This window comes from Excalfactoria chinensis, chromosome 16 (genome assembly GCF_039878825.1).
Source record: "Excalfactoria chinensis isolate bCotChi1 chromosome 16, bCotChi1.hap2, whole genome shotgun sequence".
Classification (NCBI taxonomy): Eukaryota; Metazoa; Chordata; class Aves; order Galliformes; family Phasianidae; genus Excalfactoria; species Excalfactoria chinensis.
The window spans coordinates 7842838-7870479 of record NC_092840.1 but is presented as its reverse complement, the minus strand read 5'-3'; the positions used below and the strand labels follow the sequence as shown (position 1 = coordinate 7870479).

The 27642-nt window shown below is 41.1% G+C and overlaps 1 protein-coding gene across 1 annotated transcript in view; it reads right to left on the bottom strand.

Annotated features, from left to right (window-relative positions):
* The window catches only part of AACS (acetoacetyl-CoA synthetase), a 32604-nt gene that overhangs the window by 1955 nt on the left and 3007 nt on the right, over positions 1-27642 (bottom strand). Inside the window, exons 3-17 of the mRNA XM_072350869.1 lie at positions 24628-24748; positions 22888-23001; positions 18221-18318; positions 15560-15674; positions 14937-15018; positions 13912-14059; positions 11725-11805; positions 10543-10667; positions 6905-6969; positions 6608-6730; positions 5202-5315; positions 4581-4706; positions 3130-3199; positions 2441-2499; positions 1026-1228 (exon numbers count right to left, since the gene is read on the bottom strand). Of these exons, the coding sequence (XP_072206970.1) occupies positions 1026-1228; positions 2441-2499; positions 3130-3199; positions 4581-4706; positions 5202-5315; positions 6608-6730; positions 6905-6969; positions 10543-10667; positions 11725-11805; positions 13912-14059; positions 14937-15018; positions 15560-15674; positions 18221-18318; positions 22888-23001; positions 24628-24748 (1644 nt within the window). The remainder of the gene's footprint in view (positions 1-1025; positions 1229-2440; positions 2500-3129; positions 3200-4580; positions 4707-5201; positions 5316-6607; positions 6731-6904; positions 6970-10542; positions 10668-11724; positions 11806-13911; positions 14060-14936; positions 15019-15559; positions 15675-18220; positions 18319-22887; positions 23002-24627; positions 24749-27642) is intronic.

Genomic DNA, 27642 nt, shown 5'->3' with positions numbered 1-27642 from the left:
TATGCAGCTTACAAGTTCAACACTTCATGCAGAAGCTGAACCACAGCCTGGAACCTTCACCATTTGTCAGGTGCTTTTACACTCACGATATGACAACATTTTAAAGCTAATACTATTGGAGAAGAGTGGCTTGACACAGAAATAACCCAACAGATCAGATCCAGATCATTGTGTATTATGAAGGTTGGCAGTCCTATGCCCTGGACTATATCCATATAGAAACCTCACTGGCAATAGATGAGGTTTCAGAACATAAAATGATTGGTCTGAAGCCTCAAACCTACATGTATGTGGCCTCGAGACAAGCCCAGCCTGCATCCCCATCCTACAATAAGCTGCCTATAGAGCTGTTGAGGAGGATGCAGTATCAGAGAGGACTAGGTAAGAGACAGGCCTCCCAAATAAGAGTTCATACAGCAAGGAGGAGTAGGGTAGAGTACTACAGCTCACAACACCAGAAAACTGAGCATGCAGTACCTTCAGCTGTACATTTTTCCTCTCTCCCTTTCAGAAGGGAAAAGAGTTTTAGTTATTGCTGCTTGGAAGACAGTGACAAAGCTCCATTTTAACTGGCTAAACAGATATACAAGTGAAACGGTTTACAAAAGGATTTTATGAATTTGCTCGGTGCTCTCAGCTTTCATAAGCATGTCACTGGAAACTGGAAAACAGAAACAAACCAAGCTTATGGGTAGCGTGAAAAGCTTAAGTTAAATTACCTTCCTAATATTTTCCTTCAAAAGACTTTAAGTATATATTACTGAGGAAAATGCAGCTCGTATATTTATAAACTGAGAATGGGCATTTTTAGGTATTGTTAAAAAAACAAAAACATGCTTAGCTGAAAAGGAGATGAAATGATGTTGCTAGGCAACACAGACAAACTATTTATAAAGCTCGAATACACTTTTGAGATGCTAAAATTTCCATGCATGTGGGCTTGAAGAGCAATGACAACTGCTCCTTAATTACTATTCAAGGTGACAAAGGGAAAAAAAAAGTAGGCAGCATTTTTCATGACATACCGGAATGCCTTTGGTTTCTAGAATGAGGCTTGGAACATGCCTGGCAGAAAGTGCTACACGGATTGCATCTCGGATTCTTTTCACCAGATCCCCGCTGAACGCGTGGTTTGAAGCCATCTTCAAGAAGAGTATCACCCTTTCCTCCCCATCTTTGTTGTACTGAGGGACACAAAGGCTATCGGAAACCTCCTCAAAGGCTTCAACTGGAAATCAAAGAAGAGTCATTTTTAGTACGCGTTTTTGCTTTATTCTGAATACACGATTTCTGGCATTGCATTACTTCCTGAGATGTACAAAGGGAAAGCAGACTTCCTGGCCAGGTTATTCTGCAAGCCTTGCCTCCAGGAGCTTTGAGGGTCCAACTCCTGCTCAGGTGAAGTTTTAAGAGCCTACTTGTACATAGGCCCAGGACAACAAAAACGTACAACTTCTGGAACTGATGATGGTTTTTACACAGAACTTCAGTTCTGCTCTCAATCTGCAGTTGTTGCTTAGACAGAAATCTAACATGTCTGATCACATAAGAACAAGGTGTGGCAACAGGTGTCCAAGGGCAGATTCACACCTTGGCACGCAGCTACACCGCCCTTCACAAGGCAGACATTTGAGATACCAAGCAGTTTGCATCTTGACAGCCTCATGGAGACTGCACTAGATTCAAAAATCTAAGGATTCAAACCAATCCCTGCTAAAACTGCTATTTATACTACAGAACCCTATTCCCTATTCTGGGGAGGCAGAACCAGACGTCAGTTGTACCAGGATAAGCCTTCCAACACAAGAAGCCTGTTACCCATTTAAAGTACTGCAGTGCTGAAATGGAGCATGACCCAGGGCAGCTGCCACAAACACCCACACAGCTCTTCTGCAGCTAAGGGAGCCTGATCCTCCAAACCTCACACAGCACTGGGAAGACACCCTTCCCAGAAGAACACTATTTAAATTGAACAGGCTTCAGCAGTGCAATCTAGCCTGCCCATCCCTTTGCACTTTTGGCTTCACCTGCAATCCTTTTCAATCAGTTATTGCAACATGAGCTCAAGTACTTATTAGGAACAACGAGATAAGACAAAATAGTGTCAAGAGCTTGGCTGAGGGAGTAAAAAAAGAATAGCTTCAGAAGTACTCTTTAAATTTGATTGAAATACCTGTAAGATCTTGTTATATGAAAGCAACATCTTACAGAGAACGTCTCAACAAGTCACCTCCAGTGCTCCAGATACTTTAGGAAGGCAACCAATTTCAAGTCTACAGGGCAGGCTTTTATTGTTCATGTTAATACGCTCTGTACCATTTTCCATTTGAAAAAGAGCAAGTTTTATCGCTCGGTCTTTTCAGACACTTGTATAGCACTCATATTTCAGATTTATGGTAACAAGGTTGTAGTTAAAGGATGTGAAAAGTTGATTTCATACCTATGTTATAGATTTCAGAACTTCCGAATCTTACTCCATTTGGATTTAATGTACCGTCACTGAAAGTCACAAAACAAAGAGGCATTAAAACGTAATTACAGCCTGATCAAAAGGACAAAACACGGCGCAGTTAACGAAGTTTCTCCACATTTCATGCAGTGAACACGCAGACAGCCATAGAAGAAACAGAATTTTAAAATAACTCAGTTCTGTGCAAAAGGCCTTTTGCTCATTACAACTAAATTGTACAGAGAAATCCAGCATTATTCATTCCCGTTTCCCCCTCTCGCCTCCTCACAGTAGCCCAAATGCGGGCATAGTTCTTTCTCTTCTCAGCTTAGAGGTACACGCTGACACCAACAACAAAACAGGCTTCCTGGTACTTCACTGTACTGCAGTTGTGTGCCATTACTTCCCAGCAATTGATGGGCTTGTGTTTCACACACAGCAGCCTCACACCTCACGCCTGTAAGTAGGTCTGTTTGTGACAGCACCAGTCAGCTTCAACACAGTCACTCACCTTTATTTTCAACGCTAACATGCAAATACAAGCATAAAATTCCCCCCTATTTGTGATCTCCAATTGCTCTATGGTCTTTAACAACTCAATGGCTGCCTTTCTGTAATAAAGGTAAGTTTGCAAATTTTAAGGCCTGCTTAAGGAAAGCACTTCCACCAACACACTGTACCTGCGCCCAAGCATGATGATTCCTCCTGTCTTGGGATTAATCTTGCAATAATCACCATGGGCCCAAACACCTGTGAGAGAATGACAGCATTTTGAGCAGCTGATTTCTCATTCTTCCACTTCCAAAATACATTTGTGTAATACCTTGTGCATCTTCTATTGTACAGCAAGAATCATACCACATCAGATGCGCCTGAAGAGCCACCCACAGCAAATGCAGCAGCACTTCAATGCAACGTGGATTGTTTCTGCAGTTATCACTATGAGCTGGCACACACAAAAGCAGCTCACACACTGTGATCAAACCTGAGGTTATTTTATCATTGCTTGTTTGCAGCATCCTTTAGAAAATTGACAAAACTCTTCTCCAAACACCACATTATGAGGAAACAAAGAATCCTGCATAAAGCTAACAGTAATCCCATTGGTCTGGTCTTTCTAGACCCATTTCTTGCACAGTTCTGTGCAAGAAGCTCTCTGGGTTTGCACAATAGGTCTCAGCAGTTCACTAAGGAGCTTCTTATGTGTTCAATACCCTTGATAACAAAGAATCAGATTTGACTCTTCAGAGCAGGAATAAGCCTTGTGTTATTTTTAAGACTGAGACCACCACAGCAGGCTGTCACAAGCAGAAATACAATCAGTGTTTATACTACTTATTGCCACACTCACGCAGACCAACTTCCACATTCCCTCAGTCTTCCTATACGACTATCTCCTCTGCTTATCCCAACCTTTCCTGTGGTTCTACACTCCAGTACTGTTATTTACAGAAAGCCTTCCCTCTCCAGAAAGGGCTTGAGGACTCACTCTATAAGCCCCTGTCCAGTGGGCAGCGTTGAGTACAGCACTGCCACTCTGCATATGCAAACTCTGGATGAGTGGAGTTCTCACAATGATTAGGATGAAAGCCTCTGGCTGTCAGCATCATTTCCTCTTACAGCAGCACTGTATGAATGCAGAATATGCACGTCTAAGGCAGCACATACCTAAGCCTCATGCAAACGAAGCAGCAGGCTACCACTTATCCCCTAGGATCCACTCCTGCCAGGCAGGAGCAGCCTGGCAGAGGTGCTGTAGAACTCATTAATGGAGGATTGCTCCCTGACCTATTGAGCACTTTTGCTTCACACTCATGCCAAGCAGTTTATGTCTGCATTGCAGATTACCAAGCTGTTGTAGCCATATATCTGCCTAATGAGAGCAGGAACAAAATAGGATTGAAGCTTTCCAGACATTCTTATTAAAGTGATTTGGATCCGTATTTAAAACACTAGAAAACATAGAGTGAGAATTATCAGATATGCCTTGGAGTTCTCATCCTCGCAGTCTCGTTTTAGAGATGCACCTGCCTATCACTGGGCAAGAACAAACCCGTACCTTCCCAGTAGCAGCAACACAGTCTTTACTCTTGGCCAGCAGGAGCAACACTCAGCCCCCTTCATCACATACCTGGGAATTTTGAAAAATAAGCCTTCCTGTATTTGCTTCCATTTTCATCATTCCAGAAGTGCGTAGGCTGACAGGGAATGGGCTTAGTACAAACCAGCTCCCCACTTTCACCCCAAACGGGTTTTCCTGTTTACAAAGAAAAAAGTTATTTTCTGCACTTCCCTTCTGTAAAGAACACAATAGCAAAGCAAAAAGCATCTTGCGTGTAAACAACAAGAGCAGGTGTTGATGCAGATATGAGGCAAAGGGTGACTGATGATCTTACAGTTTATCTAATTCATGAACTCATCCCTACCTTAACTTCAGTAACTTAAGGACACTTATACCACAGGGTAAGGACAGACTGGCATGCACAGCAACGTAGCTGAATAGCACCCATACACACAGGCTAGAACTTGGCCCGATGTGCTTTCTCAAGGTAATAGAAAAGCAGGGTTTTTTACATGTTTATTTGCACTGCAACACTGCATATATCAGACAGATCCAGAATAAGGTTTTGTGGAACACGTTTCTATAGTGAAATCACTACTTACAGCTGACCGTTAACCATCTGATGACTGTCACACTTAACACCATAACTGCTCTGTTTTGTAAGTGCAATAACATTTTGATAGTAGGTACCTTCATCATTCCATGCTTCTACAGCCATTCCAAGATTTCTGGCCTGAATTTCTCCTTTGTAAACCGGAATTGTAACATTCTGACCCATGAAACATGAAATTATATCTGTCCCACCTAAAACAGAAGAAGCCTTTAAGAACTCCAGTACATCAGACCACCACGTTTGTCAAATGTTCCTAACTCACATCATGCAGCACAGAATAACAGTATTAGCACTGTCATATGGTTTCTCAGAACAGGTTTCTTCTCTTGCTTTGTGTGTGCATCTCTTTAACCACAAACGCCTTTCATGCAGAAATATTCCTTAAGGCATAACTTTTCTTCCAGTAGTTCCATATCAGTGGGTTCTTCAACCTCATTAAAAATAATCAGTTTATGAATGAGAAAACAAACTGGCCCCGGTGCACTGACTTCAGTATTCAGGATCATCCATAAATCTTTTCTTGTTAGTTTAAGCTAATGAAAGCAAACTGTTCCACTCAATACATAGCTTCTATTTCTTCTTCTCATTGGCAACCAAGGAGAAGGTAACCACACTCAGAGGATGAACTGTTCTCTCAATAAAAATAGGTATCGAGAACTCAACTGGAATGCTTACAGGGCTTTAAAGATGTAGAATTCTAAGACAAGATCAATACTGTTAGCTTTAGTTATCAAAACAGTCTTCTGCATTTGAGACCATCAACGTCTCTAGTAGCAAGTCTAAAATTCAGCACTACTCCTAGAGCAGAGTTAGAAGTGACTTCAGAAGCAGAATAGTCAGACTATAACATCAAACTAAACGAAGCTTAAAAGCTCTGGGAAAACTCAGCCTTCGTTACAAAGCAGTGTGAGGAGTTGTGAGGGACCTTCTACATACAGAAGTTGCCTCAGCCAGCGCTCCTCACAACAAACTACACAGTCCGTGGGCTTGATATTTCTCTAATTATGTAATTTACAAATTTACATTACAATTTATCTGCAGTGCCAATTATGTGGCACAAAAGAATTGAAACAGAAGCATGGAGAAACCTCTCGAAGAGGCATTTCCTGCTGAAGTCAGCTATTTCCAGAGCACTGTGTTCTGTAGGTTAATAGACTCTTTTTCTTGATCTCACCCTGCTACCCCTAAGGACAGTGAGTCAAAATAAATGATCCTGCTGCAAAAAAAAACCCACAAAGCTAAAACACAGAACATCCAACATATCAGAAACATTCAATCTAAAAGCTTTTGTGCACCAGCTTCATTATGGCATACTGAATTACTCATAACGTATCTGCACTAGAGAGAATTAATTCTAGTTTAACCATACCCAAGTCTGAAAGCTCCAGTGCCAAGGTTTCCTAAACACACAGAAGCAAACAAGCAAAAAGGAAATACAAAGGCAATGAACAGAATTAAGATGCATATAGCATAGAAGCATCACCTGAAATGGATCCCAGGAGGACACTGCTCTTTATGTGTTTGTAGACATACTCATAGCTTTGAGATTTGAGAGGCGATCCAGTAGACAATATAGTATGGAGCGTTTGGAGATTGTGTGTTTCACCTTTAAAGGAGGAAATCCACAAACTAAGATCAGGTTGAATCTTCACAAGAGTTTATAATCATTCAACATGACAACCACTATAAGATTTGTTTGCGACAAGGGCTGGAACCTGAGAGGGAAGGCAGGGTAGAGGGTAAGAAAAGGAAAGAGATGCAATAGTTTGCAGAAGCTTACATGGTTTTAAGTTTTTCTCTTCTAGCACAGCAAGCCACTTTGCACCCGTTCCAAGGATGGTGATCCTAAAGGGAGAAAAAGTTTAGAAGTCTTACATCTTTAAACACACAAAGATTCAGAAGGTTGGCAATTCTGAATTGCAATCCCCACTGCAGTAAGCAGAGGCTGAAGGCGCTGCATGCATTGATTAGTCAAGCAATGAAGTCTCCCAGAGCTTTTTTTTAAGTGCAAGGAGCATTCCTTTGAGCCATCAAAATAACTCAGGTCACACGTCATTGCCATAGCTTTCAAACCTTTAATTCTATCCTTAAATATTAAGCAAAGCTTTCCCACCTTCTGGAAAACGTTCACTTTCATTTACAAGAATTCTTAATTGCTGAACACTCCAAAGACATCACAAAACATTCTAACATTTACTCCATTAATGGGATGTAATTGCCCCTGAGCTCTTTAACACAGATCTGCTGCCTTGTTACGCTACAACATATCAGAATGTTGCCATTTTGGGGCACAGTGTTAACAAAGAATTCACTCTGAAGACAGCAGTCGGTGATGTGCTCTGTAGATACATTTTCCATTCCCACTGATGAAAGCCTGAGCTGTAGATGTCTAACTGAACATGAAGCTTGGCCTGGCTCATTTAATAAATGAATTCCATCACTGCAGTAAGTACATGCAGGGGGAGCATTCAGAATCTGGCTGTATGTATCCGTGAGAGGGGGGAAGATTCAGTGAGAATTCCTATTTCAGCTGCTTTTGGCTTCCTATTAAAATAGGATAATTCTACATTACAACAGCCAGTGCACGCATTAAAGTTGAGACATCGCACTTAGCATCTTTAGAACGGAGCAGACCATTCTGTCTCCCAGTTGCACATCACTGGTCTTTGTGCCAATGCAATCAGACCCAGAGCAATTACATTATATAGGACATTCACAACAACACCGAAGGCACCGTGTTGAATATTTCAATTAATGTAATAAATAAAATACAGCTTTGAGAACGTTGTTCGTTTCGCATACTGGACAAATTAGAAACATGACACTCCTCATATCCGCACCCAGAGCAGTGGTGTGGAGAACAACTCGTGCATTAGCAATAGAAGCACTAAACTGAGCAGATAGCAGGAATCTGGTTTAAAACCAGTGCACCCTTCCTGCAAGAACAGAAAGAGTTCTGGGATCTGTTCCCTGTAATGCACCAGGCATGTAATCTTCTATGTTGAACACAATAACTGCAGCTGTGTCTTTCTGATCAAATAAGAACTCTTAATACACCCTTGTCTTAAGCCCTTGGTAATGTATTAAACACCCGCTGAATGCTGTGAGGGAAGGGGAAAGAAAGAAAGGAGATCTACCCACAGCTGATGCAGGAAATGCAGTCTAGAAATACCATCTCCCAGTTGTTACATACTGTCTAGAAAACCCACAGAACCAGCACAGCACTTCAAACATCCTTCCCAGCCCTTCAGAAAGTAATCACTGAATCTGCAAGAACTGCTTTCTGTAATCAATGAAAGCCAACACTTAACTTTGTTAGTTTAAGAAATCCCCAGGCTGAAATAGAATCTTTGTTTACTCCTTTAACATACAGGCTCTGAGGTGCCATTAATCTCAACAGGAACCAAGAGAAAATTGAGTTGATTGCATGAAAATGCAGAGGTTACTCAGAAAGTAATGCCTCCTATTTATTTCCATGGAAGCTGCCACAGATACAAACAGCACAACACCACCATTCAATAGAGCAAACTCTCAGCTACAAAACACTGTTTTTCAGCATAGCTCCCACCATTAGCCACTGCCATACAGCAACAAAACATAACAGAATATTGATAGGAAGGTTCAACCTCTACCACCATACCACCACCATCTGCCTCTGACACCGTGAGCAGATGTGATAAAAGAGGAGGCATTACTTTCAGAGCAGCTCTCGTAACTTTTGGTACTCTAATCCAGTAAAGGGAAAAAAAGAGAAAAGAGCTTTTCAATGCAATTTGAAACAGGCTCTACCCCTCCCAACTCCATCAGGGGAAGTGCTAGCTGGATGGTTTTGCTGACCTCCAAGAAGCCTTATTCCCTGGTAATTCATTTTCTATCATAGCAATAAACTCGCTCAAGAACAAGAGTAGAAGCAAACTAGGATAAGGGATATGGGCTGAATGCACAGAGCTTGAGCAACACATACATCAGTATAACCAAGTTAAAACAGGATCCTATCTTCACTCCAAAGGCAAGATGCAAGGTAGAACAGCACTTGAGATAATCACACCATTTCAGAAATGGAAAGAGAGCTGTCCCGCTGCCATCAGGGATCCCTTTCTTCACCATTCAGGTGGATGATGGTGAGTTGAGAGGCTGCCAACCTTGGGCAGGAAGGAAGGAGCAGCTCCTTCACTTTTCATGTAGCCCAATCACACCAACTAGCTTTACTCTTGTAAAAATCTCTTTACTGTATCTAATTTCCCTTCCATGCCCCAGGTTACTTCTTGTTTTATAGATAAAAATACATGATGCTTCTCTCTGTATTTTTAAACCCTTCCTCTCCAGCACATGTCGAGATTAACCTGCTATTATTTCCTTCCAAATGCTACATAACTGATGGGCAATCATTCAGTTCACTTAAATAGATCTCTAGCTGATGTCCACAGAAGTAATTCCTGCCGAGCAGCACATGAGAGCATTTTTATAGCATCATCAAGAGAACCAAAGGAGACGATGGTGCATCTTCAGAGAAGTGAGGAAATCTTAACATGTCGAAGCTTTTTTTTTAATATGTAACACACGACTGAGTTGGGAACAGACTGCATTATGAAGAACCACACAGATGGCCACCGCTTTTAGCACCAGATTACAAAAGTGAGACATGCAGACACATTTGAGATATCATCTTCACTTACTTTTTGGCATGTAGAAACAATGCTTAAAAATAAGCCATCTTATTTCTTGAGTCTACACTTCTGCCTGCTCTAATGCTTTTTAGGGGGTTGGTGGGTAGGGGTGGAAAGTTGTGGGGTTTTTGGTTTGTTTTTTTTTTTTCCCCAAATAGATGCATTTGAACGAGATATTAACTTTCAGTTATAATAGCCAGAGACTAAATGACAGCCTTTAAATATTACATGGCACAAAAATCAGAGCAAAGTTTAAATGAGAGAACTCAGCATTATAGATTAAAAAGCAAAATATGGAAATATAAGTAGCCCTGCTGAGCCTTTTCCAGTGAATTTCTGTCTTGAAGTCAATGTGTTATATTGAGTCATATGTTGGGCTGCTTGAAACAAAAGACTCGTAAAAGTTCTGAGTGTTCTGAGAAATTTCTCTTCAGGTTGCTCCCAATTACTACGTTTTGAAAAGGCTGCTCTTGAAAACTGACTACTGAACCAAAATCCTTTGTTTGCTGGGAACCCAAATGCTTGAATCCATTTTTAAATGATCAAACTCTTTGTCTCTCCTGCTCTCAAAGACTGTTTATAGTGTAAAATCTGAAGAATTTGTTCTACTCCACATCAAGCCAAAAGATAAAACCATGTCATGCCACGTGCAAGCTTTTGACCAAGAAAGCATCTTTAATGAGGTTGGTTTCACACGAGCATTTTAACAGAAACAAAGACCATATTACTTGATTTAAGATTCTTCACCTACCCTAGTCGGTCAATCAAGTCCCAGAGCACATTTGGTGATGGAACTAGAGGAGATCCATCATACAGAACCACTGAAGCTCCTGTAGCAAGTGCAGTCACCAACCAGTTCCACATCATCCAGCCAGTCTAGAAAAGAGAAAGTACCAAAATTACTTTATTTGACAGCTACTGGTCCACTTTACTGGCAGTTCTACCACGGGACCAGGAGGACTCCTGTCATACAGCTGTAGAAGAGCCAAGGGCAACTAGAGAAGTCATGGCTTCTTGCACAGTCACGTGGCACAAAGCATGCCCCCTGCCCTTGTGCAAGATATGCCATCTACCCCTCCCATTTTCCTCATCCAAAGGTTTGAAACTGTTAAACCAGCACGTGAGTTTATATCTCTCTGCTGATTAACTCTAATTGCATTGCTTAGAAATCAGAAAATAAGGCTGGAGCACTGATTCTCCTCTCACCTGTCCCAAGACTTGATCAGGTACACATTACTAATGAATGCTTATAACATATCCCTATCTATTGAGATAGGGATTCCATATCTCCCTACGCATATAGCTTTAAAGCATGAGTCACGATATGGGACAACATTAGGACAAGGTAATTATAATTCCTCTGCAGAATTACTACAAACCAATTAGTGGTGTCAAAGTTCAGAAAGGAAGACAAGGAGAGGCATAAGCCTTCTGGTAGAGAAGACTGCAGAGTCACTTCCTTCACCACAACATCATTAAAAAGAAGAAAACCACATAACTGAAGTCCTACAAAGATCACTCAGCTTTATTCTTTCCCTCTACTCAACTCAGATGTGCAAATTCTTCCTTCTCCATCAATACAGAACAACAAAAAAACGCTCATCTTTGCTATAGTTAATTACATGATGAAGGAAGGTAGAGCCCGTTTTGCAGATTAAATTGATGAGGCAGTTAGATCAGTGACCCTAAGAGACTGTAAAAATAAATTACTTTTCCTCACTAATTAGCTCAGAAACATTTAAAACATTTTCTGATGAAAGGTCAAACTTTTCACCTGACATTTTATTTATACATTTATGTAAAAGCCAGTCAAACAGGACAAGAATTAACAGTACATTAAAGTGAACTTGGAAGTTTGTAGGAAAAAACTCTCAGACTTTTAAAGAAAATGTATTAAAGGCTTTTTAGAATTGCCTCAATAAGCCACACTTGCCGTTGTGTAGTACATAATGATGTCATTGCTGGTCATGTTGCCATGAAGGATGTGTTCCTTCAGATGCTGTATTAGTGTTCCCTGAAAAAAGAAAAGTGAAGTAAAAAATTAAGTTTACATAGAAAAAAAACCATGACAGTACACTAAAAAACTAATCTGTCAGTCCTTCACAGGATGCACTCCAGGATTACAGACAACCGTTTCCTTCTAACCACAACTAAAGTAAATTCCAGGGCCTATCTAAAGCAGCAGCAATTGCATTCTCCATTTTCTCACATGACTTTTCAGCCTTTCTCATTAGACCTCAGCAATTCCCAGTGCACATCACGTGTAATTTGTGGAGTAAACAGCTCTCTTCTCTTCCAGCAATGTCCAGTCAGAGTTGCAGAATAGTCCATGCAGACTATAATTTTCACAGCATGGTTTCACCAGTCAGATTTGCCAGGTAGATTAAGCAGGAGGATTCTATCTTCAGTTTATCCAGCTTGGAGGGACCTACAGCTGCTATGAACTGCAGCAGCTATCGTTTATTATTCATACAAACCAACTTCCCCATTAACTCTCAGGAAACAAAATACCTTGTAAATATTGAACCAACTAGGAATGTGGAGAAATCTCACTGTTTAAAGCATCAATAGTAACAGTGAAATAGTGACATATCTTCTTTCTACTTTTGTTTGAGACCCAGCTGTACTTTCCCAATCATTAACATGTGATATGTCAGGCCAAGGAATTTTACAGACTGCTTCACTAAGTCGCTGCACTGCAGTGACACAACATGCCTGATTTTAAAATCAAGTGGGTTTTGCATCTTTTATCCATTGATGCAATGAGTTGTAGCCTGTAAACGCAATGAAATTTATGCTAATAGAAAACAGATGACAGATAAACATTTGAAATGAAAAAGTCATGAGAACAGCACAAACTTTGGGAGAGAAGGCAGAAAACATTCAATAAAACTAAAGAAGTAAATCTGATTTTTTTTCTCTGGAATGAGGTCCAACTTCACCCGCTACTGCTCGAATAGGCTGAGCTGTCACAATGCTGCCATCTAGCTATACACTACTATTATCTACATTTAAAATGTTTATATTCCACATACAGAAACGTTATGAATAACTTCTTAGCTTTGCCAGAAGAAATCCAGGTGTTAATGTAAATATTCCATATAGAAAAATATGCCTATTACCTCTGGAAGAGCCACACCAAGTAGTGAAACTGAGAACTAAATTCAATTTAAATGACATTTTGCTTCCTTTCTCTCCATTTAGTTATTACTTTTCCACAACTCTGGAACCAAAGCAAAGGCGTGTTTTTAATTTAATAATGACTTTAGGCAGAGGTCATGAACAATTCCCCACGGAAAAATAACCTGGTAACTCTGATTAAAAAAAACTAATGTACTCTGGTAGAACGCAATCGTTCAGAAGCTTACAGTCTAACATGCTCCCTCATGCTTACTTATTCAGCTTGTTTCCTTACAATGCTCACAACGCATCTTAAGCATTCAGCATTACAAGACATGTCTGGAAGCCCACTGGTCTGGATGTCTTCACTAGGCTTAACATGCAGCTAATACAGGGCTGAGCACCCAGAGTGTGAAAGATCAGTCAGTGGGCACTGAGGCTCCTGAGTCGCATCATCAGCACATAAGGATCAGTGCCGAGCAGCGGGGTACCTCAGAGAGCAGCATCTCATGGCTGCTGGTCCCAAATCACAGCATTTTGTTCAACATTCAGGAAGTATGAACTGAAAAGATCACTGAGATGAGGAGAAGGGGCAAAGCTAAGAGTGAGCCAAGCAGCTACATGGATAAAACAGGAAGAGTAAACTCTTCAACAGAGAGAAATCCTGTTGGCTAATCCACATCTGTGTTTTTCATCTCCCAACTGCTTATCATGCATCACTGAACAAAACACCTGCCCTGTTCTTGCTAATTCATTTCTGCAAGTATTTAACCAGTCTGAAGCCAACACAGCTTCAAAACAGCTGTCAGACTTCAAAATGCATTTCCTTCTTCCTCCAAACATAGGACGTGTGTCCCAAAGGGACCATTTCACATGTCACACACTGCCTGGTATGATCTCCTACTGCTGCTGTAAAGGTTTAAGATGCTGTTACAGGGAAAAAAAAAACACAGCACAGGGAGTTATCTGCAGATAGCATAACTGTATAGGGAAGACATACCCCTGCTGAATGAACCATGCATTTTGGTGCCCCTGTTGTGCCTGACGAATACATGATAAAGAGAGGATGACTGAAAGGCAGCTGTTCAAACTCCAGCTGGGGTGCCTGGTCTCCTTTCCCAGTAGCAAGGAAATCTTCTAGAAAGATACTGCATAAGAGGGAAGAAAAAGAACATATCCATGTTTGTGTTTGTTTGTTTTTTTAAAGCATTACCCTGACCCATATATATGATTAGCTCCTTACCTGGTAGCTCTTTTACTATAAACTATATACGCAAACAGTATATATATTAATGTTTAGCTGTTATTCTCTGTTTAAATTGCTAACAGCTCACTCTGGAAATGAGTGTCTGTGTGTTAATCAGTGCTTTGCTTAAAAAAAGGAGCAAGGTTATGTGTAGACCATAAAACTGATTACAGCGTGGGTATTATTAAGATACTAGAAAACACAGCTCTGCCTACCAGCCTGATAGAGCCAAGAAAAGGCATCTCCTGACCAGAGCAGTTTGAGATGGCACACAGAGGGGCAGAAATTGCTGCCTAGCCAACCTCCTTTGCATGCAGAGTGCAATTCAGTTCAAGCCTTGGTCACCTTTAGCACAGGGGCTGTGGTCCCAAATTAAATGCTACGCAGTCCCAGTGATTATCTTAAAGAAACTATCAGAGTAAATGAGGGAAAGAAAGAATGGAAAAATTCAGATCAATTTTCTTTTTCCCCCTGTGCTTTCTCATCCATCCCATGATACGTTCTTGACTTGGAAGGGAACGATCATGAGGAACTTAATGCTTTCATCTGAGAACAATTAATACCAGCAGGTGGTTAGTGGAAGCAACGCACCTACAGCAACTAATAATACCTATTTGCAGTATGGACCCAGCTCAAGAAATCTGGCTGAATCCGAGCTTTTACAAGCTGGAAAGGTCATACATTCTCAGGAGATGACCAGCATTCATCCCTAGCTCAGAGATTCAAAGCTCAAAATCTCCCGTTACCTGTTTGGAATCTTAGTGATATCAATAGTTTACCTGTTTGGAATCTTAGTGATATCTATAGTTTCTCTTGATGAGACATATGGAATCACCACCACTTTTTTTAAATCTGGAAGCCCTGTAAGGAAGAAAGAAAACATTGCCCATACTCAGTTAGATAAGTCTTTGCAATCCATTTGTATCACACAGTGTAATGCCTTATTACAGAAATAATTCAGATGTTCAGAGTATTGATATAGTTTTAGACAAAGAAACCCCCCAAAAAGTCTTAACTGCAATTACTGTCAGACTTTAAAAAAAAAGTTAAGTGTAAAAATCAGCTTTCAGTGCTGTAAAACCTCTTCAGTTGTTCTCAGCAGCTCTTCACATAGGCATAAAAAAGCAGCATTAACAGCTCCCGTTCCCCCACTCAGACTGACAGTTAATGCATGCTGATAGAGCTATCAACAGATTGAAATTAAGCTAGCAAGAAGACTATGTTAAAACCCTGTAAAAAAAAAAGTTTCTCCTCATATCAGCTCTGCAACTGTAAGTGGCCAAAAAGATATTAAAAGGGAGCAAGGACAGCAACCAGCAGTCAAAGGTGTCGTTTTTAGCAACTGTGGAGGCTTTGAGTGCATGCAATTGTGGTATAAGATACATGGTATGCAGTGAAATACCTTTTACCACACTAAGCAGCTTTTCCAAGTGGTTATGTTCTTTGCCATTATATACAACAGCTTCAACAGAGAAGATGAGCTTAGGCTGAATTTGAGAAAATCTGTCCAGCACACCCTAGGGACAAAGATAAAAAAACAAGTTAAAAATGAATTACTGAAACAAAACCCACTCCATGTTGAATTGCAGTGTTGAATTGCAGTGTTGTTTCAAGCCAGGAGCAAGGACAGGACTTGTCAGAATCATGAAAAGACTGCTTGACCTCGTCCTTCACTCACACCAAGATTTTCAAGGTGTAACATAATTCCAAGTACCTATTTCATGTCTCTGACATCCATCAAATCATCTCTATTAAACTTCTTTCCAAGCTGGTTGAGTCAGGGTTGCAATAAAATAACAACAAATAAGTCTACTGTAGAAGTATGGAGGCCTGAGCACAACTGATCTCAATGTTGCCTAGTGAGGAAAGCTCACTGAACGCCACACATGAGGTTTGGGGGTACCATTAAAGACAAATAGCAGCTGCCTCTGCTGAATGTCACTTTAACAGACTTCTTCCTCAATCACTTGAAGAAAAATAATTTCTACTATGCAAAAAAGCATGAAGAAGTACTTCCTTTCCCTAAATACGTACACACAGTGACAATGCACTGACACCTAACTATATCAATTAGCTCTAAAAAATCCCCAGGTTCAGTAACAGAACAGGTTTTTAATAAAGCATTAGCACATTAGCCAAAGATCTCAGAAATGTAGGTTAACTAAAAACATTCATCTCCAAGGGAGTACGGAATCAAACTTCCATCTGTCTTAGGTACGTTAGCATGCTCACTCCTCTGTAACGATTTGGAAGGGCTGACCGATCAATTTACACAAAGCATGCACGTGTGTGTGTGTATACAGATATACACCCCAAATCCAAGCTGCCTGTTTAAAAGCCAGAGGAGTAAGGGTACTCTAACAGAGGAATGAAGTCTGAAGAGAAGTGTGGATCAGAAACAGAGGTGACAACAATTCTCAGGGTCTTACTAATCTTGCTAACAATCCCAGTCAGATTCATTAGCACTGGCAGGATCAAATCCCACAGGGCAGTTTGGTGTGATACAAAGGGAATACAAACAGATGGAACGTGTAATTGCTACACTGGAACTTTAATCCAACCAGATGGCTCAGCAAGGAATTGCTTTCATGAAAAGCTCAGGTATACCAAATATAGCTCATTCTATTCAATGGGCCTCAAACCCTGCACTAAGTATTGCAAAGGACCCCATGAATTAAGCCCTTTGCTAAGCCTTACCAAAGGCTCCTCACACATTTCTAAGTGCAGATCCTCCTTTTAAACTTACATATCCATCAACCTCTTATATGCACAGGCCAAATAGAAGCACCTTCTTGTTAACGCACTTAAATGAATAGCAGGGACCATGAGAAATGAAGCTTGAGCTGCCAAGGGCAGTATTCTGTGTGGGAGGAAACTCACTGGTTCCCTGACAGCACGCATCCTGAATGCTTACAGTCTATGGATGCACAGCATTCAGGACTTGCACTGTGTAGGCAGCTCTGAAATGAGACAGTGCTAGAATTCAGAAAACACGTATACACAATTGATTGGAGATGTTGAAAACATGACGCTATTTCCCCAAATACAAAAATATCTTCATTTGTGTTAATGAGACTAATGGAAGCGCACAGGAGGAAAACCTATTCCTTTGGGTAGGAGTCAATCTCCCTGAGGATCTTTTCTGATCTGCTGAGATTTTAAGGTTTGAATTCAAGCCAACATATGCTGCCAAACTAAAGGAGGATAAATGATATCGATAGCAGTGCTGCTCCACAGCTAAGTTTCATTAGAAAAACCTATCACAAAGCCAAAATAAAGCCGGGTGCTGAAAATAACAGCACATAGCATGGACAAAAAGCAGAGCAGGACTCTGTAACACAAATGAAATGAACAACCTTCCTGCAGATGAGAGATGAAGCCACACTGAAACAAAGTCCTCCATACTGTCATTTTCTACGCAAGCAGAAAATGTTTGTAGATCAGACTGATTATTACATGCTGCAATGATTTATTATTATTATTATTATTTAAATCATTTTTTCTTTCCCAATGACAGAACCTCAACTGCAAACTGACGGCATGCTGCTGCCCTCTAGTGCTAACCCACAGACAGCAGCTCCATGCATTTAACCAGCCACTGGGATCATGAAGTGAGATTGAGGGTACACACTGCCTAAGAACTCCGGTAGCTTCTGCATCCTGCAATGTACAGACAGCGTGTTTTCCAAATGCTTTCCTTCCAACTATGAAACAGAAGAATCAGCACGCTATTTTAAAAGCAGTTTGTTACTGTTTATGGTGTGTCAAGGGCTATCAAATGAGGTATACCCAAACCTTCTAGGGCATGCTGTAACGTCAGTTTGGGTGTCGGGACATTTTTTTAGCCTTTTTTCTCTATTTTTTTCTATTATTATTTTTTTACTGCCATCTGAAAGTAGGAGTTTTTGCTCCCCTTGGAGCAGCTGGAAGAAAGAATCCGGTTTGCTCTGCTGTTCCACAAGGTGGCAGTAAGATTAAAGTGAACAGCACCATCTGCCACATCGTCCTCAGGTCTGTCCAAAACAATGACAGCTTTCCTGGAATGCACAATAGGGCTACTCACGTTAATGCCAAAGTCTGGCGACGTTGAACTCCAGATAGCACCAATGCTCGCCGCAGCCAGCATCGCTTCTACTGCATGAATGCTGTTTGGTAAGTAACCTATGGTGGAAATTGAAGGGTTAAAGATGGAACAAAAACTATCAAAGCTTACAGGAGACATTCTGTATATAATAACCAGCTGGCACAGATGAAAAATGGAAGTCATAGCCTGAAGCATCCTTCAACTCTGCAAGTTTGCCACACAGTCATACTGCGCTCCTTCAAATCCATGCAGTTCATTCTTGTGTCACCAATTAGAGTTCCATTCAAACTGACACAACCGATCAGAGTCCAGCCCACAGATCAACAGCAGACAGCTGAAATTCACACTGAAACCACCCTAATGCAGATGAAAGACCTGCAGTTTCAGATCATCCTTTTTAAGCAGATGAAAGATGTCCGAGTACTTTAACAAGGCAAACGGCACGCCTAATTATTTGGACATCTAATTAGAATTCGGTGTTTGAAAGCAAACTCAAATGGCCTTAAAAATGCTTTTGAAGCCAGACCTGCAAGTGCTGAGCACAGGGAGATCTTGGACTTCTGGGCAAGCTGCAGCACTGCAGAAGCATCTGCCAGGCAGCAGAAACTCAGCAAGACCAGCCAGTTCTCAGGGAAAGACATCCATGAAGGTTTATGGAAGTATTTTTCAGGACAGGAACTAAATCATAGATCTTAGCAGCTTATTACATTTTAACTTTGAGTAAGAGGGTGCTGTGCTTGATTCTTGTCCATTTGTCTACTCAGCTTGAAAATCTATAAACTTAGAACTATGAGGTTAGAATTTTCTTCATTGTGATTCAAAACCCATGAAACCAGTCTTTCAAACCAGCCTGACAATTCAGAGCTGTTGTGCTTTTGGGAGCAGCAAGTCAGAAAACAGTGTTAAGATTTGGGCCCAACAGCTTACTTGAAAGAGAACAACTGAACGAAAACCTCATCATCAGAATGCAAATTACTCCCTAGAGCTGTGTGCAGCTTCTAGTGCTTTGTTCAGGGAAGTTCTTATGTACATAAAGTGCAGCAAAGCCTCAAAGTCCATAAAGGCACGTCTATTTTGCTATTACTTTATTAGGGCCAAACGTCTACAATATAAAGTACGGTATCCCAAGACTTGACTGTTTCGTTTGTTTTTTAAGATAAATCTCCTTCCTAGAATACTAATGTGAAGTGTGTGAGCCATTCCTATCCACTGATTGCCTCGCAGAAGCATTCATTTTTAACTGTTAATAAGTAATTCCACTGAGCCTTTTTTTTGGAGGGGATTTTGCAGTAGTATGCAGCCCACAGGTAAGCACAAGAAGCCTCTTCAGGCTTCAGAGCTGTTTGATTACCTTGCCAGAGCTTACAAGCATCACTTACTACAGGCAAGTTCTCTACACAAGCCCACAAGGCAAGAACACAAGGCTCTGCACATTATGGTGAGCCAGACAATTAAAGCCACAAGTAAACACCCACCCTGTGGCTTGTACTACTCCTCTACATTAGCTCACAAAGTCAATTCAAACACCAGCCTCCCAGCTTCTCTTCCTGACATCACCATAAGATTTTGTACTCCTGTAGGATTTTGAAAGGGTCATCCCACCTAGCATTACTGTGGCCTGAGACTATTAGTAACATGCTAATCTTCTTACAAATCTAGCTTTAAAACCCACGTAAGCAACCAGGGCTAATGCAGTTACTATAGATAAATTACCAGCTCTAAACAATGTAACTCATTGATGTTTTGTTAAGGATTTTTGTGAGAACACATGGGGAAGATTAGTTGGTTGCACAGCTGACTTGTAAGAGCACAAAGCTGGCTATGGGATAATAGCAGCAGAGTATCTGGAGACTGATAACACAGACACTTCCAGTTTTACTTGACTCACTCTGCAGTGGTTGCTATTTGCCAAGCAGATGGCCAGTGGGAGACCACAAGCACTTCACATTTAGATTTGTGTAGCTTGGATTAGCTATTGTATCCGTCTCCTCCAGCTGTTCAGGCATCATGGACAATATTGCAATGTGTCTTTCAAAGAGAGATGTTTCCCTACGCATCTGTTTCAATTATGTTTATTATTAAGTGCCATCTCCTCAGAGATGGAAATGGAAAACTGAAGAAATCAGGCTGAGAAAGTGCTGACATTGCTGCTTGTCCACCCACACTCACCCACCTCCAACTTAAATTGACTATTGCTCTCATGATGCAACCATAAACTGTACTGATCAAACCAGGGGATATGTCAAGTAATGAAAAGTTAAACTTGTCTTAGAGGTGGTAAAGAATGGAAATTAAATTCACAAGAAAGAAAAATAGCCATAATGGTCCTGAATGATCCAAACAGCTCAAGACCTTCAGTAATATTAAGAGAAAATGGCAACAAAGGGCATCAGAACTTGGCAGGCTGAGCAGGAGTTGCACAACTGAAATAAAATCAGTAGAATATGTCCCTTCCACTTAAAAGCTGATTTTCCAGACACAGTGAAAGCACGCCCCTTATTACACTTCTAGAAGCTATGTGAAGAATCACACTTGGTGCCATCTGCCACAAATTTCAGAAGAAATCAGGCCCCAGTAGCTTTTGGTAAACACTGGAGAGCTTCATCTTTGATACCGCAAGGGGCTGTAGGACCAAAGCCTTCCCACCCTACACTTCTCTCACTCCTCATGTCAATTTGGGGTTTGGAAAACAGCCAGTAGATTCAGCCTCCAACTGTGAGGTCACATTTCAGTTCTCCCAAGGACTGCCTGTATCCTCTGGCAAAGGAGAGACACACATGAACAAGACGTGTGTATGTCCGTGGCATGCCTTTTTTTGTGTTGATTGTTTTAATAGCTGCAACCTCACTGCATTTTGCACCTCTTGAAATAACCAGAAGCCCAGGCTTCCCATTGGAGTCAACACACGTATTTTCTCCTCTGAGAACAGGATGTTGAAGCTTACAGTTAAATCCTACCTTTCATGTGTAAGGAAGCATTGACATTAATGATTAATTGTCAACAGAAACTTGGAATTGCTACCTTCTGCAAGCACACCAAGGATTCTTTTTGATTAAAATAAGCGAAGAGGTGAGCCAACTGCCAAAACAAATAAGATTCAGAAGTCAGCCAGCCTCCCATTGTGCTGAGCAAAATACGCTCATTAACTAGAAGAAATTGATGTTGAAGTTATGATAATAGTAGTAATAATCATGCTAATAACGTTGACTGCAATTACAGTCAGCACATTTTCTCTTCTCCGGCTACAGAGAATAATTCTCCTGTATAAGAGCTGAAGTTCTATTTGCTCGCATGGTTTCAGACAGAGGCCATTGCTCCTCAACAACATGTCAGGTACAAATACGACCATGGTAAGATTGAAATGGAAACAAAACTAGATACTAAATACTTAATTCAGGCAGATCTTCCTGGCTTTGATGGATGGTTCATACTACATTAAGGACTTGATTCTATGAAAAATAGCAAGCCCATAGCTGTGATAATTAAATGCTCAGTTATAAGCTCTGCAGAATATTCATAACAAAGTACGAGATATCTGGAGTGTATTTTACAGCCATGTTTGTAAATCATATTTACGGATGTAATAAAAGATCATGATGCACACCCTGCTGGTTTTGAAGACGTGGGCTCAGGTTCAGGTTTATAACATGCAACAAAACAAACCAAGTAGTTTCATCACTTTGGGTTTGCACCATACAAGAATTTACAAAGACTTAGGACAGTTGCCAGGTATTGCTCAAACGACGTGTGATCCCAGCAGTAAGATGGATAAGCACATCAACACAAATGCCAGGTAGGCGTCAGGGAGCTTCAAGGATATTGCAGTTTTGATTTGCACCACACTGACAGAACCACAGAGTGTGTTACAGGGTGTGCAAAGCGTATACACAGAACAGATCAAAAACAATTCAGAAATGAATGGACTCAGGCCAGCTTCAGTAATGCCTGTATACTGTACAAGCTGTTCATAAGAAAAAGACATTCATATGGAAAAGTCTATATGAGTCTTAGGACTGAGAATCTTAAATTACTCCAGAAAACACTGTGAATAACTGAAAGCATCCCATGGCTCCAAGTGCTAAGCCTGGAGCTGGGGTGACTTGAACAGTCACTGCTTATTAGCCATTCACTACCACCATTTGGTGGAAGCCCCTGCTCCCAGAAGCACTGATGGCACAAAGTAGCACACATCTATTCCTCAAGAACTGCAGCTCCAAACGCAGTGCACTACCTGGGGCTGTAAGCACTGTAATTGCCAGCTGGCACCACAGCACACAGCCTGGCATCCTGATTCCCAAGGCTGCCCCAGTGTGACTTTGCTGTACCCGGTGAGTCAAAACTCAACTAGACGAGCAGCCTCCAACACTTCTGCTCCTATGGAGCACTTATGAAGCAGACCTTAAGAAAGCTATGAATGAGGTATTCTCCTTCCCTCTACAGCACTTAACTTCCAGGTTAATCCAAGTCCCTTCTCTGCAGAAGTGAATGTCATACAAAATTAAGGAAACGGCTCTTTTACTTCTGCACTTAGGAACGTTTCTATGAAATGAAAATTCATAACCAAGTGTTTACAGCTCTTCTCATCCACATACATCAAAAAGTTTTACCTTCCCTCCTCAAAAACAAGTGAATAAATAAATACTTACCCACAACTCTGTCTCCTATTTTTACTCCCATTTTCCTCATGGCTGCAGCATACAAAGCTACGGTTTGTCTCAGTTCTTCAAAGGTCACTTTCAAGATTTCTTCCTTGCCTTCCTCTGAGGAAACAAGATTTATTAAAGCAACCAGTCAGAAAGCACACAGTACCGAGCCCTTCATTTTATTGGGAAGCCAGCAGTAATCAGTAATATTCACTCAGAAGACATGAGGAACTTTCTTATAAATTGGAACATCCATCTGAAAATGCAAGCTGTTCACCAGAGATAGGCGTATTCTCAAAGAGCATTCAAAGCAGAGCACACCTACCAAGGCTCCTTTCTAAACATGGAAAGAACAGCTTCATTCTCCCTTCTTGCTCCACTTTCTCATTATGTCTAGAAAGAGGTAATAAGGTGTTAACTCCTGTTTTATTATGACAGGATGCTGATGAGAAAAATCACAGGACTTCCAGTCCGTGGTATGCCAATATACCACAACGCAAATAAACTAAACTGGACTCTATTCACCTCTGAGAAGGCCTGCAGGATGTTTTCATTCCTACACTGGTTGTCAGATGGTACATAAGTGGTTAATAAATCACTCATGAAACAAAATGAACAAGTTAAACATCATGAAAAGCAAAGCTTGCCATCTTAAAGGCCCTGTAATTCTTTAGCTTGAGTTCTGCAAACCATTTGGCCCACCCTGTTTCCAGTATTGAGTATTTCTCATGAAAACACAGATCAAGATCACTGCAACAAAAAATGCACTGTGTGCTGTGGTGCAGTAGGGCTTTGCAGAACAACTCCAGTTGTTATTTCCCTCAAGCAGTGTTCTTAATCTCTTGATTTCTTAGACCTCTTTTCAAGTAAATGTAGTCCTACGTGGAGCAAGAGAGCAGGTGGTGCTGGGGAGCAGCACAGAAAGCAATAGAGTGTAGTTTATAAACGGAGCATCACATCTACAGATGTTGTGTTCCCCTAAAACAACAGGGAAGAGGACTCTGATCTTTCTTCATGACAAATGAAGGCTTAGGAAAGTCATATTTCTGTTCCTGTGCTCTATCAAACCCACAGAGCTCCCACAGGATCAACCCCAGTGATTTCAGGAGCCCGACACAGGTTCCTTAAGCACCACTCTGACCCAGCAGTGATTGGTTAATGAAAAATACTCTGACTTAAGAGATCTTAAGAAGATTAAATACAGCAGGTCATGTAAAGAGGTGCAGGTGCAAGTCTGTCCCTTGCAAGGAAGTAAACGCATTCACTCTACTCGGGCACTGACACACTATTCAGCTGGAAAAGAATTTTGCTCCTTTTGGTATCATCCCCTATGATTAAGTTACACAAAGCACAGAGTGAAATCCACCATTTCCTAACAAGAAGCAAGATCTATATGGACAACGTAAACATACATCAAACCAAATAATTCCACCAATAACTTAAACCACCAGTATTTAACTCTGCTTTTTTCTAAAATCGCAGCATGTCTAAATTAACACTGAGAAAAAAACTTCTTGTACTTCACCAAGGACATTTCTGAACTATCTAGATTCCCAGGGCATGCTTTCCCATTTTTTTATGAGCTGCACCACCCATATTCTATGAACTTTACACCTTTACTTCCTTTTCTGCTCACCGAAGCCAGTTTATTGCAAGCTTTCATTGAAAGCAGGGCTGCTTTATAAGGCCTATAACTCCCATGAGTTATAAATGCATACCAGAAAGGCATTAATTCGTACTCACTTGCTGCATACAGGGCGATTTTGTCATTGTCTTTGTGCTTCAGGAGATTTTCTGCATAGTTCAGGCGGCTTCCTTTAAACCACTCTGGGACATCTGCAATGCTTTTGGATGTATCAACCACCTGGAAAAAAGCATAATACAGTCAGAAACAACACTAATATCTCTTTGTGTTGAAGACCATTGTACAAACGTTAGCTGGTTTGCAGATGGCAAACACCAGAACTGTAATTCAAGGCCTAGAAAAGTTAAGGATTTGTCACCAAAGAAAGCCATCACCAGAACAAGACTGGGAAGCATTCCTTGCTGATGGACCCACCTCCAGACCAGCCTTAAGCATACAAGCGAAACAAAACACAACAGCCAAACTGCAGGATGCGTGCAAGCTGCCAGCACTGAAGTACTCCACAGCTTCATTCAGAGAGCAAAGCTTCAGCAACCTGCACAAGTCGCATCACAAACAGTGCTCACAGTTCTACCATCCTTGATTTGTGTAGTGTTCTCCCAAGAGCTGGCCCAATAACCCCGTATTGAGTAGTTTCCAATTTAGGAAAAAGGAACATGAAGAATTGAGAAATACCACACACAGAAGTCATAGTCAGCTGAAACAACAACTCCCCTTCGTGTCTTTAATTTAGTCCCAAATATTAAGATAAAAACATCACAGAAAGTGCCTACAATCCTGTGTCAAACCCAGCTGCTGTGGCACCTGGGTATAAGCACAACTTGATCTCCTCAACATAGTTTTTGCTGCTTGCTGGTAATACCTCCTATTTATTAAGTGGGAGATCATTCCTAGTTCTAGCGTGGATATGGAACGTTTTGCAGCAGCCCTTTCATTCACACCTCAGAGTCACACAGTAAATGCTTTGCAAGCTCTTGGGAAAGGAAAGAAATTGTACCCTACAGTATTGCTAGCTGCAATCCCCATTAAATGAGGACCATTAAGTCTTGACTCTTTCTTACAGCAGAAGCATAAAAAGCCAATTTATGTGATTAGACAAACATGGCAAGTGTCAGCTGCACTCCCACATCCAGGTGCTGTTCTGTAACTGCTCTTCACAGCACTCACCACTTGGCCTCAGCTGTAAGAATAAGCACTGTATTGCAGTACCCTACCACGTTTCTCCCACATGAAATGGTGTGCTTGCTACACTATCACCATCCCACAGATTGTGTTTACCCTAAGCAGAGATTACACCTTTGAGAATACATTTAACCATTATAATGAAAAATGATCATTGCCCTGCACTGCGTACATGTGATATTCTGTACAACCTGAAGAGCAAAGCAGCATACCGCATTAAAAGCAAGAGCAGATACCAAAAGCAACCCTTCCACATGAAGGACAGCAGTCAGGCACTTCTCACAGGAGAAAGACCATAAGTTTAAGCTACATTTCTCACTTAAAAACCAACAGCTACTTGCAATTTGATATAATGGCAGTGCTGCCACATCAGGATAGCGTCATATGCTGTGAGTACCTTTGTTCTTGTCATAAGTTACACAGATACGTAACTCCTCCACCACGTTTCAATAAAACACAGGCTGTCTGTGTTATAAACAGCATTTTATTGTTTTCCATGAATGACTTACAGAAGCGGGGGATGTTTTGCTGCAAAGGAACGAGTCAACTCTAGTTTGTGAAAACTTTTATTCTCCTCAAATCATAACATCTATTTCCACTGAGCAACAGGGATCAAGCAGTGGGACAAACAAAACTTTCCAGCTCTTAGTTATCACTTATCACACAACAGCTCAGTTACTGTGAGCAGCACTTCCTCCTGATATCCAGCAGAAACTAATTAAGAATTACCAGCAAGTCAGCTTCAAGGCCTCCTGTGCTCACACAGATAAAGGTACAAACATACACCAAGCTCTGTATTACACCAAATATATCTGTTTGCAGTACTTGCCTATATAACGGACCTCACCTCTCCCTGTTTAAAGACCCCACATCACAGAAAGTCCCTTCTTGAGAGTTTCCAGGCCACTGCACACCTGCTCTACAAGAAGTCTAGTTAAAGCCTTCCTAGGCAACCCTATCTTTCCAGCTTCTCATCCTCAGGAAACGACCACTTTTAGGCTACTATTGCCTTGTTCGGTCTTCCTTCCATCTTGTTAATCGTTGGCAGTGTCTTGAGGGACAGCCTACCAGAAACATGAATCCTGTAAGACAAATGAACAAGAATAACTCTTCAGTTTGCTCTGCACAAAGGTAAAGGGCAATTCTGAACTGCTTGCCTAGGATAATTCACATCCTGATGGAAGTCTGGAAAATAGCCTTGCTAACAGTACTGAATACAAAAGTTGCAAAGCAGGAAAAGGCAAAGAAACGTACCTGTTTCCACTGCAGAACTGCAAGTGCTCCATGTCTTTGGTACAGATGGTCTCCAAGGATTAATAACCAAGTCCAGTTCCTCCTCCAGAAGTCCCAGGAAGGTTCTTTTGCATTAAGCTTTTGAATTGATTTGTCAACCTGTGCCTTCCTCAAATGAGAAGCACGGGTTGGTGCTGATATTCCATACCAGGACTGAAGAAGGATTCCAGCTTTGTCTTCCATTTGCAAGAGGAAGTCTCCTTTGTCTCAAAGCAATGCTGCAGCAAGGTCTGCTATTCCATTTGTGATTGTGTTCAACTGCTATCGTTTCCTCAGGGCTACTTCCCCCCTATCTGACAGTAAGTAGATGCAGAAGCAGTCCCACAGAACTGGTGGGAACAGGTACACTTACCAGGCAGGCTGACTCAGAGAATATAAACACAAACTTGGGGGCATGCCAGCATTTCATTATATACTATCAGAATAACACTGAATCAGAGATCAATCTATTGAGTAGATTCCTTACAATCAGCCAGGACTGCCAGGGTATCTGAGAGCACACAACCCCTAAAGGATTGTGTAGGACAACAAAACTTGAGGATTTCACTGCATTAGAATTTATCAGAAACAAGACACCACATCTAGTACACAAGGAAGTTCAACACGGGTTAACCCGTGACATCTTCACGTTAATGGAA